At 40.2% G+C, this 13,340-nt stretch overlaps 2 protein-coding genes across 2 annotated transcripts; one reads left to right on the top strand and one right to left on the bottom strand.

Moving 5' to 3' along the window:
• Window positions 1-2,300: 2,300 nt before the first annotated feature.
• Window positions 2,301-8,971, top strand: LOC111229977 (brain-specific angiogenesis inhibitor 1-associated protein 2-like). Its single transcript, XM_022756497.1, has 14 exons — window positions 2,301-2,408; window positions 2,661-2,736; window positions 2,943-3,029; window positions 3,676-3,737; window positions 4,002-4,073; window positions 4,383-4,520; window positions 5,049-5,201; window positions 5,639-5,815; window positions 6,189-6,855; window positions 6,950-7,151; window positions 7,431-7,493; window positions 7,906-8,074; window positions 8,224-8,264; window positions 8,566-8,971. The coding sequence occupies exons 1-14, from the start codon at window positions 2,361-2,363 to the stop codon at window positions 8,636-8,638; spliced, it is 2,028 nt and encodes a 675-aa protein (XP_022612218.1). The 5' UTR covers window positions 2,301-2,360; the 3' UTR covers window positions 8,639-8,971.
• Window positions 8,972-12,131: 3,160 nt separating this feature from the next.
• Window positions 12,132-13,296, bottom strand: ndufa3 (NADH:ubiquinone oxidoreductase subunit A3). Its single transcript, XM_022756535.1, has 4 exons — window positions 13,248-13,296; window positions 12,902-12,976; window positions 12,479-12,556; window positions 12,132-12,331 (listed from the first exon to the last, which is right to left on the bottom strand). The coding sequence occupies exons 1-4, from the start codon at window positions 13,252-13,254 to the stop codon at window positions 12,240-12,242; spliced, it is 252 nt and encodes an 83-aa protein (XP_022612256.1). The 5' UTR covers window positions 13,255-13,296; the 3' UTR covers window positions 12,132-12,239.
• Between the last annotated feature and the right edge of the window lie 44 nt (window positions 13,297-13,340).

Below are 13,340 nucleotides of genomic sequence, written 5' to 3' on the forward strand. Positions count from 1 at the left end.
TTCTTTTTCTTTTTAAAGTAGCTGAATTATTTGTTACTGTTGTACAAATGGAAGCTGTGCTGAGTGTTTGAGATCAACAGGTAGCTGTTACTGGGCTGCACAGTGCGGGCAAATGGCAGGGGGCATTTTTCATTCAGGAAAAAACCTCCACTGTGCAACTGACCTGACTCATTTATCCATATTTCTACTTAAAACGTGCTTTTCATAATGTTTCTCTCTCTAATTAAGATACTTTGCGTGTGCTTCAGCGAGTCGAAAGACTTCAGTCAAATGTTGCCTTTGATGTAGTTGTTGAAATGAGATGAGATGGTGTGGAAGAAGAAAAGGTCCATGTAAAAATAAAATATTACACATTTACCGAGCCTCAGAGAAATGCTAGAAGTAAATGCAAACATATCTGACAGCGTTTCACCTCAAAATAGTGCAGGAGACCTGCAAAACCACCAAAACAGTACAAAGTATCTATTAGTCTGGCGTGTGGTAATGATGATGGTAATTGTCTCAGTTGATTGAAATGTGCAAACCACAGTTCAAGGTGACGTCTTCAAATGTCTTGTTTTGTCTGACCAACTGTCACTTTACAAAGATGCTCTGAGAAACACAAATCCTCACAAATGAGAAGCTTTAACTATTATTTTTTTGTTATTGCATTTTTGCTCAAAATCAAAATAATTGCAGAGTATTTTCCTGTTGATCAAATAATAAATGAACTGATTAATTGTATCAGATCTGCTTACATGCCTTTAAACACTACTAACTATTTCTGTCATTTGTTTGAATTTATCCTTTTCGCAGCGACGTTGATGGGTTTTAAATGCAGTGTTTACATCCACTCACATTTAAGAGATTTAAAGAGGCTAACCCACATGAATGCACCTTCTGTATCAGCTCCCCCACCACCTGCAGACTGCTCCTGTTGCATCCTGAAACAAACAGCACTTTATTTCTTAGAATTGAACCGCACTAAGCTCGAATATACACACACAAATATTTTATCTAGCTTCAATATTTCACTTCATCATCATTTTAAAGTGCATGCACAGTTAAAAAGGCCTTCAAACAAAAAGACTGAGGACAAAGCTCCCACTTTTCTGTCTTATCCGGCAGACTCGAACAGGCACGCTGACAAATTACAGACTACACCAGGGTGGCCTTAATGAGCAAGAGTCTGGAAATGTTTTCTTTGTGTCATATACCATTAGTTGATCTGGGTCAACGTTTTCTCTGTAATCTCGCTGTGATAACAAAGGAGGGCTGCACAGGGAAAACCGAGTTGTTCAAGTGAGTCTTTTGCCATCAAATCCAGACTGGAAATCCTTTGACCCACAGAGCAGTCCCCGTCTTGATCGTCCTCTCTGCGGAGGAAACATTGTTGTCGTCTGTTTGTTCAGTGCTCTGACACCTGTGGCTTGGACTTGGGGAGCCCATTGTTCTTATCTGAAATGGTATAACTCGTCTGGCACACGAATCTAGGAGAAATATTTGGGTTGTCCTAATGTTGTGAAGTGATAATGTAGAAACTGGCAGCTGAGACTCAGAGGGGATTCATGTGAAAATGAAAACACTGCTGCCCTCAGACAAAACCCAAGACGGTGTGACATTCTCATCGCATGTTGTGATGGTTCAGTGGCTTTAAAAGTCCTCCAGCTGATTTAAATCTCACACTGTCAATCCTTCATAGAAAGATAACACTGAATAGAGGAGTACAATATGAATATTTGAGAAGATGTTGAAGGTTTTTGTTTCTTCTTAATATTTGAAACTTCTCTGTGGTTTTTTTTTTTTTTTTTTACGGACTTTTTTTTATGGACTAATCGTTTGTGTTTGTGACATTTCCTTCTGTATTTTATCAATAGTTTTGTCTATTAACTGTCAGCAAATAGTGAACAACGATGATTGGCATTTTCAAATTCCTTGTTTTATGTGACAAGATGGACAAAACCCAAATATATTCAATTCAGTATCATTTACAACAAAGAAACCTGCAAACCCTGACATTCAATAATCTAGAACCAAATAATGTTGTAATAATAATGTAAAACTATTAATCAGTTCCTACAATAGTTGTCAATAAATTTCCTGTTGATCAATTAGTCGTTTCAGCTCGAGTGCTGATAAATAAAAATACTGTCAGTGCGTTGACGTCCCTTTTCCTCTGTGGAGGTGAATATAAAAACAGCCTTGTCCTCAGTTCCTGGGTAAATTTTCAGAGTGATTGTAGTGAACAGTCTCTAATTTCAATATATCTTCTTCTCCTTTAGAGGATCTGTGTCTACTCTAAAGCCTAGGACCCTGAACAACGACAGGCGGAGACCATACAAACGTACATAGTGGCAGCACATATACGCGAGAGAAGAAAAATGTCTCGAACCGAAGAGGTCAACAAGATGACAGAAAATGTCTACAAGGTATAACTTTAGTCTGTCTTCTCTGCGCCCAGCAGTGAACCTCATAAAGAAATGATTTTCTTTTTTTTTTTTTGCTGTTTTCCATTGAACGGCTTGTCATGTGTCCTACAGACAATATTTTTTAATGATTCAAAAATGTGTTTGTCACCTACACAATCATCTGCAGTACAATGCTTAGAAATGTAGTTCACTTCACAGACTCGCATGTCATTATTTGCCTGTCACGTTACCTGTGTGTATCATCATCAACAGGGGATTTTGGACCAGTTCAACCCCAGTCTGAAGAACTTTGTGACCATGGGGAAACACTATGAGAAAGCTCTGACAGGTGAGTTGAACACTGACTAGTTCATATGCTACAGGACTAATATTTGTCCTCAGAGCTGCATTTCTGCTTCACACAGAGCAATGAATCCAGTAAAGTTGTAAGTTTTAAAATACTGATTCATTTAACAGGAAGGCCGCGGTTGTAATTCTATACAAATTACACAGAGACTTTTTGCAATTTCCCATAAAATTTGTTCTCTTCTTCAGGAGTAACCGTGGCTGCCAAGGGGTACTTTGATGCCCTGGTGAAACTTGGAGAACTGGCGAGTGACAGCCAAGGCTCCAAAGAGCTGGGTGAGTGGGCGGCCAGTAGAGAGAGAGAGAGAGAGAGAGAGAGAGAGAGGAGGACTGGGTTAAGGAGAAAATAAAAATGAATTGGCTGTAGACCTAATAAAGTTTAAAGAGTCAATGTGACAGCTGGCGAGAAGTTGAAAATAGTCTGTGAGCCTGCTTGCATGTGTGTTGGTGAGCGAGGAGATGAAGACAAGAGGGAATGAGGAAATGCAGAGAGAGAGGGAGAGAGAGAACAGAGGGAAAGGGAGAGAGTAGGGTCATTGTTGGGAGATTAACAACACCACATGATCTCATTGTAATGCTGAAAACAGCGGGGGAGGCAGGCAGGAGTGTCGGAGGGCGAGATGCCAGCCACCACATACTACAGTGCTGTGTGACCAAGGGAGGGACTCACAGCTGACCGCCACTGTGTAAATGAGAAATTGTGTCAAAGCAGCAGGTTTTATGACATTTTAACTCGTGTGTTGTCTGTCTTGTATGTTGGTGCCGATACTGTTGTGAACAGCCATTACAAAGCACACAGATTTGAGATATTGAGAGAGATATATGCAACGATTTCTGCACAGGTCAAAGATGCACTTGAACAGATAAAAACATTTCAAATTATGTGATACTGATGCCTTCACTGCTGCGCTGCTCCTCACAGGGGACACACTGTTTCAGATGGCCGAGGTACACAGACAGATTCAGGTGCAGCTGGAAGACGTGGTAAGACTGTGCATCAGAGTGCTCGTTTCATGAAATTCATAAAGGAAGACACACTGATTAGTTGGTTAAATACTGAAATTGTGATTTAGATTGCAACGCATTGTACATGGTAATAGATACTTCCACATTTCTGATTTTTAGAGGTTTAAAAGAAGTTTAAAAGATCATTCTGGTTTGATAAAGTGACTGGAGGCTGTCATTACCTTTGACATACATGCTGACGTGCCAGCGTACTTTATTGAATATGCTACTTTTCATCAACAGCTGAAACTGTTTCACTCTGAGCTGCTCGCCCAGTTGGAGCAGAAACTGGAGCTGGACATCAAATACCTCACTGTATGTTAACACGCCTACTGAAATATCTCATACTCATATTACAAACATTTTCTAAAACACACTCAGTCTACTTTTGAGTAGTTTAAAATGTTTAGTTTAATTTATTTGCAAACTATTTGTGTACAATGTATAATATAATGTAACTTATCAAAAAACTTGTGGGAAATACATATGAATGATTGTTTAAAATGTATGTTATTATTGGGAAAAATGTATTCATTTAAATAAAAGTGGATCATTTCATTCATTCGATACACAAATCACGATAAATCCTCTGACTTTATACATTTTTACCTGTTTCCCCATCAGGCCACTTTAAAGAAGTACCAGAGTGAGCGGAGATCTAAATCTGAGTCTATCGAGCGCTGCCAGTCGCAGCTCAAGAAACTCCGCAGGAAGAGTCAGGGCAGTCGTCACCCGAACAAATATGGAGACAGAGAGATGCAGGTAACTGAAGCCCAGAGCGCCGCATGGTTGGTTAAAAAGAAACAAACAAAAAAACAAAACCTATATAACAACGAGACAGACACAGTGACCTTTTCATTTGAGAAATCCCTCAAACACATTACAGCAGATTAAAAAGCAGAGTTGTAGGAGAAATAGGTCGATGTGAATAAGATTAAAGAACAATCTGCCTCAGCTGATTTTTCAGAAAACAAGCAACTTAGTGCAAAAACTTTCTCCTGGAAGAAACATGAATGATATAAGAGGGCGAGAGGATTTGGCCACTTGGGTGGGTGAAAATGAGAAATCAAAGGGGAGAGTAAGAAAAGGTCACCAGGACAGTATTTTATGATTGGGATTGTGCAACAGGCAGGATATGATATCACTCCTCTCTCCTTACAATGTGAATTAAAGGTCACTGTGTGTACTGTACTCTAGGTATGTTAGGGTTTGTGTGTGATTGTTGTGAGGACCGTGTATGCCATGTGAGGACGTTCAGGTTCGCAGTCAAATTTCTGACTCCTCCTTCAGTTTGTGGAGTTGATGAGTCGTCGCCAAGGCGAGCTGGACGCGCTGGTCGCCACAGGTTACAGGTCAGCGCTCACTGAGGAGAGGAGACGATACTGCTTCCTGGTGGACAGACAGTGTTGTGTCACCAAACTGCTCATCAACTACCACTCCAAGGTGATCTGTTCACATTGACTTATTTATTTAGTCAGTTCGACTTTCTCATGTAGAAATACTGAAATGTGGATGTCTTGAGCGGTTGGTTTTACAGTTTGAATTAAGTCATTTGATATTTGATATTTCTCGTACTGTCAACAAATACTGTGAAAAGACCTAAAACAACAGCTAATGTATTCTATTACCAAAGATGTGTAATCATACCCTGAACCGAGCTCATTCGTTTTATCCCCCTGTGACATAGATCTTCATTGTTGTCCAAACACTACACTAGGTGACATGTCAGTCCCACATACACTGTCCTGCTGCTGTAAAATCACTGTATGATGGGATTTGTTGACAGTAAAAAAAATACAATAAGAAAATATGAAATAATGTCAGTCTCAGCTTTTAACAGTGTTGGCTTCTTCTATTTTATGTCTTTGAAAATAACCCAGGTGAGAGAGCTTCTGTCTCAGAAACTGTCATCTTGGCAGCAGTCATGTTCTCAACCGACAAAACTCCCAGAGCGCGCTCTGAATCTGCTGCGTCACACTGCGCCTCAAAGCTCAGGGGCTGCTGGGATAGCCGAGGTTCTCCGGCACACCAAGCTCGGCTCTGCTCAGCCAGAACAGGTGAGTTCAGGTCAGGTGTTTGGACTTTACTATTTTTAAAAGTTCATAATTTCTGATCTTCTGTGGTTGGTTTCGACAGAAGGATCACATGGTGGGATAAGATATTGAAAACCTTTCAAAACCTCATTGGATAAACTCAAATAATTATCTGGCGTTCAAACAAAAAACAAGGCTATTCTTAGTAGTTCCCGGCAAAGGTTCGACAACACCATTGTTTTGCAAGACAAAAATAAGTCTCACGATTTGGCTAGGAAGTCCTGAGTTAAGCACCAAGGCACTAAACTAAACTACTTATAGAATTAGGAGCAGTGGCAACGTTAGACTATTATAACAAACTTCTAACTACACTGCTGGATATTTCTTGGTTTTCCAGAGGCTCTCTGTTCAGGAAGTCCCTCCTCTGTTGAACGGAGACTCCAGTCGCTCCCAGCAGCAGCAGCGCTCACTCCCCTCCACCTCTCAGAGTGACACCTGTCCTCCTCAGGGTTCCCCCCAGACTTTCCGCACTGCGTCATCCACTGGAGGAGCTGCTGGAGGTTCTTCACAAGGAGCTTCTCCTCAGCACACCAGCACACCCCTCAGTGCATCAGCCAGCCCCCTCCCTGACAGCAGCGCCAGCGGCAGCGTCAGCATCAGCCCGGCTGCATCCACTCCCTCCACGTCCAGTGGCTCGGCCCAGCAGAGCTCTCTCCTCCTGGCCACCAACACGTCCAACCTCTCCCCGAGCCTCATCCCCTCCACTGTGATGTCGCTCAGCCAGATCTCCCCTACCAGCAGCTCCTTGCATGGCATGACCCTCCCCATCGCTCACAGTGCTCCGCACAGTGCTCCTCACAGTCCTCCGCTGCCTCACAGCGCGCCTCTCTCCAGGGCCATGACTCCTGTGCAGCTACTGCACCAGCAGGTGGGACCAGGAGGGAGCAACACTTCATCACCATCACATAATCCCTGGCTGTTGAAGACTGCAGACATGTGCGCTACAGCAACACTCCCCCTGCCGAGGAGACCTGTCAGTGAAATGAGGCTGGGTGGCTTTCAGGGTAAGACGTGACACAGGTGGCCTGTCTTGTTTGTGTGCGTGTCTTTATCTCCAACCCTCTCTCCTCATTTTCTTCTTTGTCTTCTCTGGTCAAGGCTCCAGTCTTCCCAGGATGCTGCCCTTATCTGGACCTACACGTGTGGAAGCCATGTTTCCTCACGCTCCAGGAGCATCGGAGGGCGGAGGAGTAGGGGGTGGGGCTTGCTTACTGCACTTCCAGCCTGGCGACAACATCGCCCTGCTCATCTCTGAGCCCAGAGATGGGTGGCACTATGGTCAAAATGAACGGACTGGACGGTATGTTAGAAGCTGAAGGGGCCTTTGACCTTTACCATCGTTATAAAGTACAAAACGTGAAGACTGAAAGGTCTCACTGACATAAATCAAAGCCGATACAAATAGTCTCTGGCTGGAATATTTATTCTTTATCTCACAAGGCCTCACTTATCATATGTTGTGTGTGAGCTTCTATATTTTCATATAAGACAATGGAGACTGATTTCAAACACACTCTCTAAGTTGCCTCAGTGCTTCAAGCTCCCCTTCATAATGTTACAATAAAATTTTCCCTCACAGGAAAGGCTGGTTCCCTTTCTCCTACACTCAGCCACAACACAGCAAGATGGATCACCTCGAGAGGTACGTCAATGAAGAGAAATTTTTTCTTTTAATGCGAGAAATGCTTCCTCCACTTCCTGTCAGTCGTTTACAATCAGACAGTCTGTCAATATATCAGCAGTATGTTGAAAAGCAGGGGATTGTTTTCGTGTTGAAACTAATGACACCCTTCCCTTTTCCATCTATATTCCCAATAAATCAAACATCTTTCATGCCAGATGCACAGAAAGTCACAGAAGCTCATGAACTGCAGAATGATACTTATACTGTTCGCGCCTCAATCTTTCCACTCCTCTTTCCAACACCAACAGCATTGTTGATGAATTCACACAAAACCAACATCTCTCAACTCTCGTCGTGTTTCCCTTTTTTTTTTTTTTTTTTTTTTCTTTCTTGTGTATTCTTTCCTCTCCGTCTGTGCCCTTCCCTGTAGCTCTCTCTTCTTATCTAAAGCTAACAGCACCAGTACCGGCCAGCTCGACAAGCTGGTGTCTACAGGTCTCCCAGCCCTCACCCCTGAGTCAGAGGAGGAGCGCTCCCTTCCTCCCCAGAGGGTCAGCACCTTCCGCCCGCGCCCGTACAGCATGGCCGACAGCAACAAGGTCAGAAACATGAAACCTTTGGGAGGAGGTCAAGGGTTAGAGTGAATGTGCCTGATCCTCACTGTTCATGCTAATGACAGAGATAAGACAGTGTAAGCATGTTTAATAATAATAGGAATATAAGAGTTATCAATGTTTTCTTCTTTCAGATCACCTCAGAACTGACCTCTCCACCACCCTCCCCAACCAGGTAAATTATTAACAACTACACGTACACAGCTTGGTGTGGAAAAACAATTCCTTCACATGTAATTCTGGGTACTTTTTACCTTTATTAGATAGTTGACAGTGGAGATGTGACAGGAAATTAGGTGGGAGAGGGGATGAAGCACAACAAAGACCCCTGGCTAGAGTCAAACCAAGGATATTACGATCACATGATCACTGTATCTTAGTAGTAACAAGCCACCGGGCTGCCCCTGACACCTCTTTTAGTCATAATGCCTTTTCATTATATGATTCCTTTTGTTTTTATTGTTTCTTTTTTTCAGGCCCAATCCATTTGCCCATGTACGACTCAGAAAAACTGTGACCAACGATCGCTCAGCTCCCATTATTGAGTAAGTGGTTGATTCCCACAGCAGCGATCCGGTTTCCTGTTCTCTGTCAGTCCTCTGTCAAGCCTCAGGTTGAGTCCTGGAAGCGGCACATTGGCTCATGTTGACTCTTTTGAATAGTACTTTACTTATATTTTTTTTGCAGTTTAATCAAATACAGATTGTGTTTCATGTGCAGGATTAGAACATTTTAAAATCAAAGTATAAAAGGGTTCATGTGTAAAGCATGTTAAATATGATCACTGTCCATTCACTGTTTAAGGTAGTTAACGGGAGAACGTAGAAGCAGGACCACTGTGATATCTGAAAATTCTGTTTGAGTGAAATATGGGCAGTAAAATAAAATCTAGGCTAGTTTTTATGAAACAGAAGTATGTTTGGCTGTACTTATCTTGTATCTGTATCTTGCTCGTTCAGAATAACTAACATTTTTAGGTTGGTCTCAGCCTGTGAAGGAGGCCTCTTGTTTCTCTTACTGTTTTACAGTGCAATTTTTTTCTTGACATAACCTTTAATGTAGTTTTTTGTTGTTTTGTGCCATATTCAGAAAACCATTCTTTGTTCAGCTGATTTAGGGACTGGCTCCTAATAGCGGGTTGTTAACTTTCACCTGGACTGTAATGAAGTGTTATGGGAAGAGGACAGGCTCCTACTCTAAAAGTGCTATTACAATATTATATTTTTTAGAGAAGCTGCCAGATAGTTGCATTCTCTTGGTTTCAATGAAGGTGAACTTTTAAATTTATACATGTCTTTTTGTATTTTAAAACTTGCTTGTCTGGCTGAGAGAGACTTGGCATATTTTAATGAAATTGGCACACTGAGTTATTTTTGTGCCATTTTTACTTTAAATTTACTGAACAATAGCAATGCTGTGTGTACAAGTCCTTGTCAGTTATATCTTATGTTTATGACATTTAACACAACACATTCTGCTGCTGTGAAGTTACACATTGCTACTTTATGAATGTAGATTTTTGGATTAGTTTAACTCTTTGCCTGACCTCAAAATATAATGTAAAAACACACTCTACCTTAAATACGATCATTCAAATGAGGCTTGTTCATTTCCCAGTGAGTGAAAAAAAAGTTCTTATTTAACACAGAGCAACTCCTACAAAACAAAGAGACAGAAAAGCTCATTAGCTTCACAGACACAAACTGTGACAGTTAATAGTTGAACGATTGGACGGTGTTATTATTGAAAGAGGTGTGTTTTTTAGAAAGTAGCATGCGGATGGTTCAAAGGCTTAAGAGTGACAGATTTGCTTAGTCTTTGGATTTGATATCTTCTTGATTCCTTTTCAGTCCCAAATGTAAAGCTATTCAACATCTAGGCTAGTCAATATTAGTTTTATGTTCACCAGCCAGACTGAGCAGAATCTTTAAGAGAGATGTGAAAGCCGAGACAGACGAGACGGTAGGAGTTTTATGGGGGATATGTATCTTTGAAAGTGATGAAGAAAGCATACAGGAAGTTGACCAATGTCTGAGCAAGTGTTCATGGTAAACTAGAAATATCCAAAGTAATATTCTGTAGCTCTGTAGTGGCCTCCAGCAAAGTGGTGAAATTTTGCATCTATGGAAACTGAAATGCTTGTTTTCCAGTTGTAACTGCCTGGAGTTGCTGTGACATTTTAACATCTTTAAGATTCAAGAGATCACCCACAAGTGTTGTAGGAAATCATCTCTAACATCAGATATATTGCTTTGAGTAGTATGTCATCATTAGTAAAGGTGACAGAAAAATGATAGAGCAAATGCTTATCCATGCTTGTAAATAGTGCGTAAAACAGTGCGATTGTATGACTTTTATTTGACTTGTTATAATATTTCACTTTGGCAGAACATTTTGACTTTGTAGAAGCTGTAGAAGCGATATAACTCCAATCCTGGAAATTGTGAATTAGCTCTCTCTCCTACTCTGAACAAACAGGAAATAAGACCTCTTTCATAATGACACAGTGAAAATATAGAATGACATATTCACCTACTTGGGTTTGAATGTGCTGCGAATATAGATTAATCTAGACTTAAATCTTTGAATAAAACTTACAATGTAACGTGCACTGAGTTTGGTGAAACAGTGAGGTATATGAGAAAACAAATAATTTTGCCTGAGAGTACTTTAAAAAGTGTAAAAAAAAAAATAGTTGTTGAAATGAGTAATGTAGAAAAATAACATAGTATACAATATGTGCAACATAGAAATATATTTGAAGTGTGAGATATGTTATAAGGAAAATATGGGAAGTTTATTAAAAATATAAATGTTATAAATATCTAACAAGAAATGTATGGCAAAATGAATACACACATTTACAGCAAGTCTACAGGACTTTGTATGTGTGTACAGAAAAGTTTATATGCAGTCTGTGCATTGTCATCCATCATCGTGCATAACCTACAGCAGAATGCTAATGTGGAAAAAACATGTTTGTTTTTTATGGGAATAGGAATTTATCCAAAGTTTAAAACTCTTCTTCCAAAGTGAAATATTGTTTAAACATTGCACACCAACTTTACACAGCTCCTTGTTTCTTTAAAACAACATGCAGCAATTTAAGCAGACTGTCAGGCTGTTCTCTGAACTGCATCAAAATGAAATCCGGGTGACTGCAGAAGATATTTTATTATGATGATGATGATGAATACTGCTGAGGAAGACATTCTTTACCTGAAATACTGAATATTGACATGTTGTGAAATAAAAGTTCTATAAAAGAGACCTTTCGTCGCTGTTGCTGTGTACATCTGTATATTTTAAAACTGAGATTTTTGTATATGTTTTTAAATGTGCATTTACAGCATTAATGCAGCAAGTCATATAATATCCATGGTGTGTGTTTGTCGGGTCTAAAACACTCAGTACACACATGAACAGAGCATTAAAATGCCTACAAAGTGACACGGACATTATAACAGTGAATAATTGTCAGTCCCATATTAAATGGTAGGTCTTAATTTTTAAGGGGTTTAATGAGGCACTGCACCACATATTGTTCTGCCACATTTCTTAGTTATGCAAGTAGAGCCATGCTGGATAAAACAAGGAATGCATTTTCAAACTTAATCGGATTCCAGCTTTGTCATGCTAAGCCTCATCTGAAGGATCAGGGTTGTGTCGAAGCTTGGTTTCAAAACTCTCATGATCGGCTCTTTGGTCTTTTGGTCTACAAACCCAGCAGCTATCTTTGAGTGGAAAGTCAAAAAATATTTCATCCCAACTTCTTTAAAAATGAAGTTCAGGTTATTTTAGGGTTTACTCTAAGAGACAAATAAAAAAAATTATATTTTAGCTTCATGTTCAAATTCCAACAGCCCAATCCAAATTAACAAAATACTTAAAGACTGGAGGCGCTAAACTTAAGCCTAGTTCAACTAAGGCAATTAGATGAAGAAAACTGTCTGACCTCTTCATGTGGTTTTATAAAGTTATAAAACATGCATTCCATCCAAATGTATTGAATGTATCCAAACAAAACAATATGGTACATAAGTAGAATTAAATAGACAGTCTTTATTGTGGGACATTGATAAGTGGAACAGCTATGTAGACAGATATGAACAAGAGGAATAGCACAGGTGTCGATTGTGAGAATGTGAAGTTACAGATTTTTAAGCCATTCCAGGTTATTTCCTTTGGGTTCAGATGGATGTGCAGGGACATCAGGCATGTTTCCATCATCTCGCACAGGAACTGCATTAGGAAAAAAGGAGAAGTGTTAATAATTGCCTGAGCATGGACAGCTATTAGTTTGGATAGCTGGAGTATTCAGTGTTGTTGCACTTACATCAGAAATGTGACACTTAAGACAACCCGTTGTAACATGACAACGGTGTTTACCTGGGTAGTTGTATGGCACAGCTGAATTGATCATTCCTGTATACTTTGTGATGGGGCTGATGAATGGAATAGCAACACCTGAGAAAATACAACATTATTTTAACTTAACACTCAAAACATTAACTACACTTGGAGGACATTGTATCTTCAGTGGTCAGTTAACAACAAGTTACTGGTTAAGGTAAAGTTAAGCTAATTAAATGAGAATAATCGCAAGACAACTGATGTGAAGTAAACATATGCCAGTGGAATCTTAGGGGTCCAATATTTGGGATATCGGCTATTCTCTCTTTTCATGTTAAATGTTGATTTGTTGCTATAGTCATAATTAAGTACAGTATTTCTGAAGCAAGTTGTACAATGTTGTGCTCTGTCTCTCACACATTTCCGAGCCGGATTAAATGTAAACGGGAAGTTACTAACCGATCACTCCAATCGCACAGGAGGCCAGGATGACAGGCTCTTTATTCCATGCATTCTTCAGGAAAGCTCCGATTCCTGTAGAAAAAAACCCCACAAACCCAGGCAGGTTAGATTCCTCCACAGCAGACTATCAGCCTACGGTTAGCTAACGTTAGCCACCGTTAGCAACACAGCCAAGGTCACATTTTTCTTTTTATTTCGAATGGATATCATTGTGTTAAAGTAACTCTGACACAAACTTGACGTAAGTTCGATTATTCTAAGTATTTATTTATGTTATGTGGAGGACGCATTAAAACTACTTTCACCGTTTAGGTGTACAAAAGATGACAAAATATTCACATACCCGCCATGTTGTCTGGTGTAGTTGGACCGACCGGATGCTCATGGGAAATGTAGTACCTACTAACCGACGTATTTTTTCTGCGACGCACGTCGC

The sequence above is a fragment of the Seriola dumerili genome, unplaced genomic scaffold (assembly GCF_002260705.1).
Source record: "Seriola dumerili isolate Sdu_G_001 unplaced genomic scaffold, Sdu_1.0 BDQW01000258.1, whole genome shotgun sequence".
Lineage (NCBI taxonomy): Eukaryota > Metazoa > Chordata > Actinopteri > Carangiformes > Carangidae > Seriola > Seriola dumerili.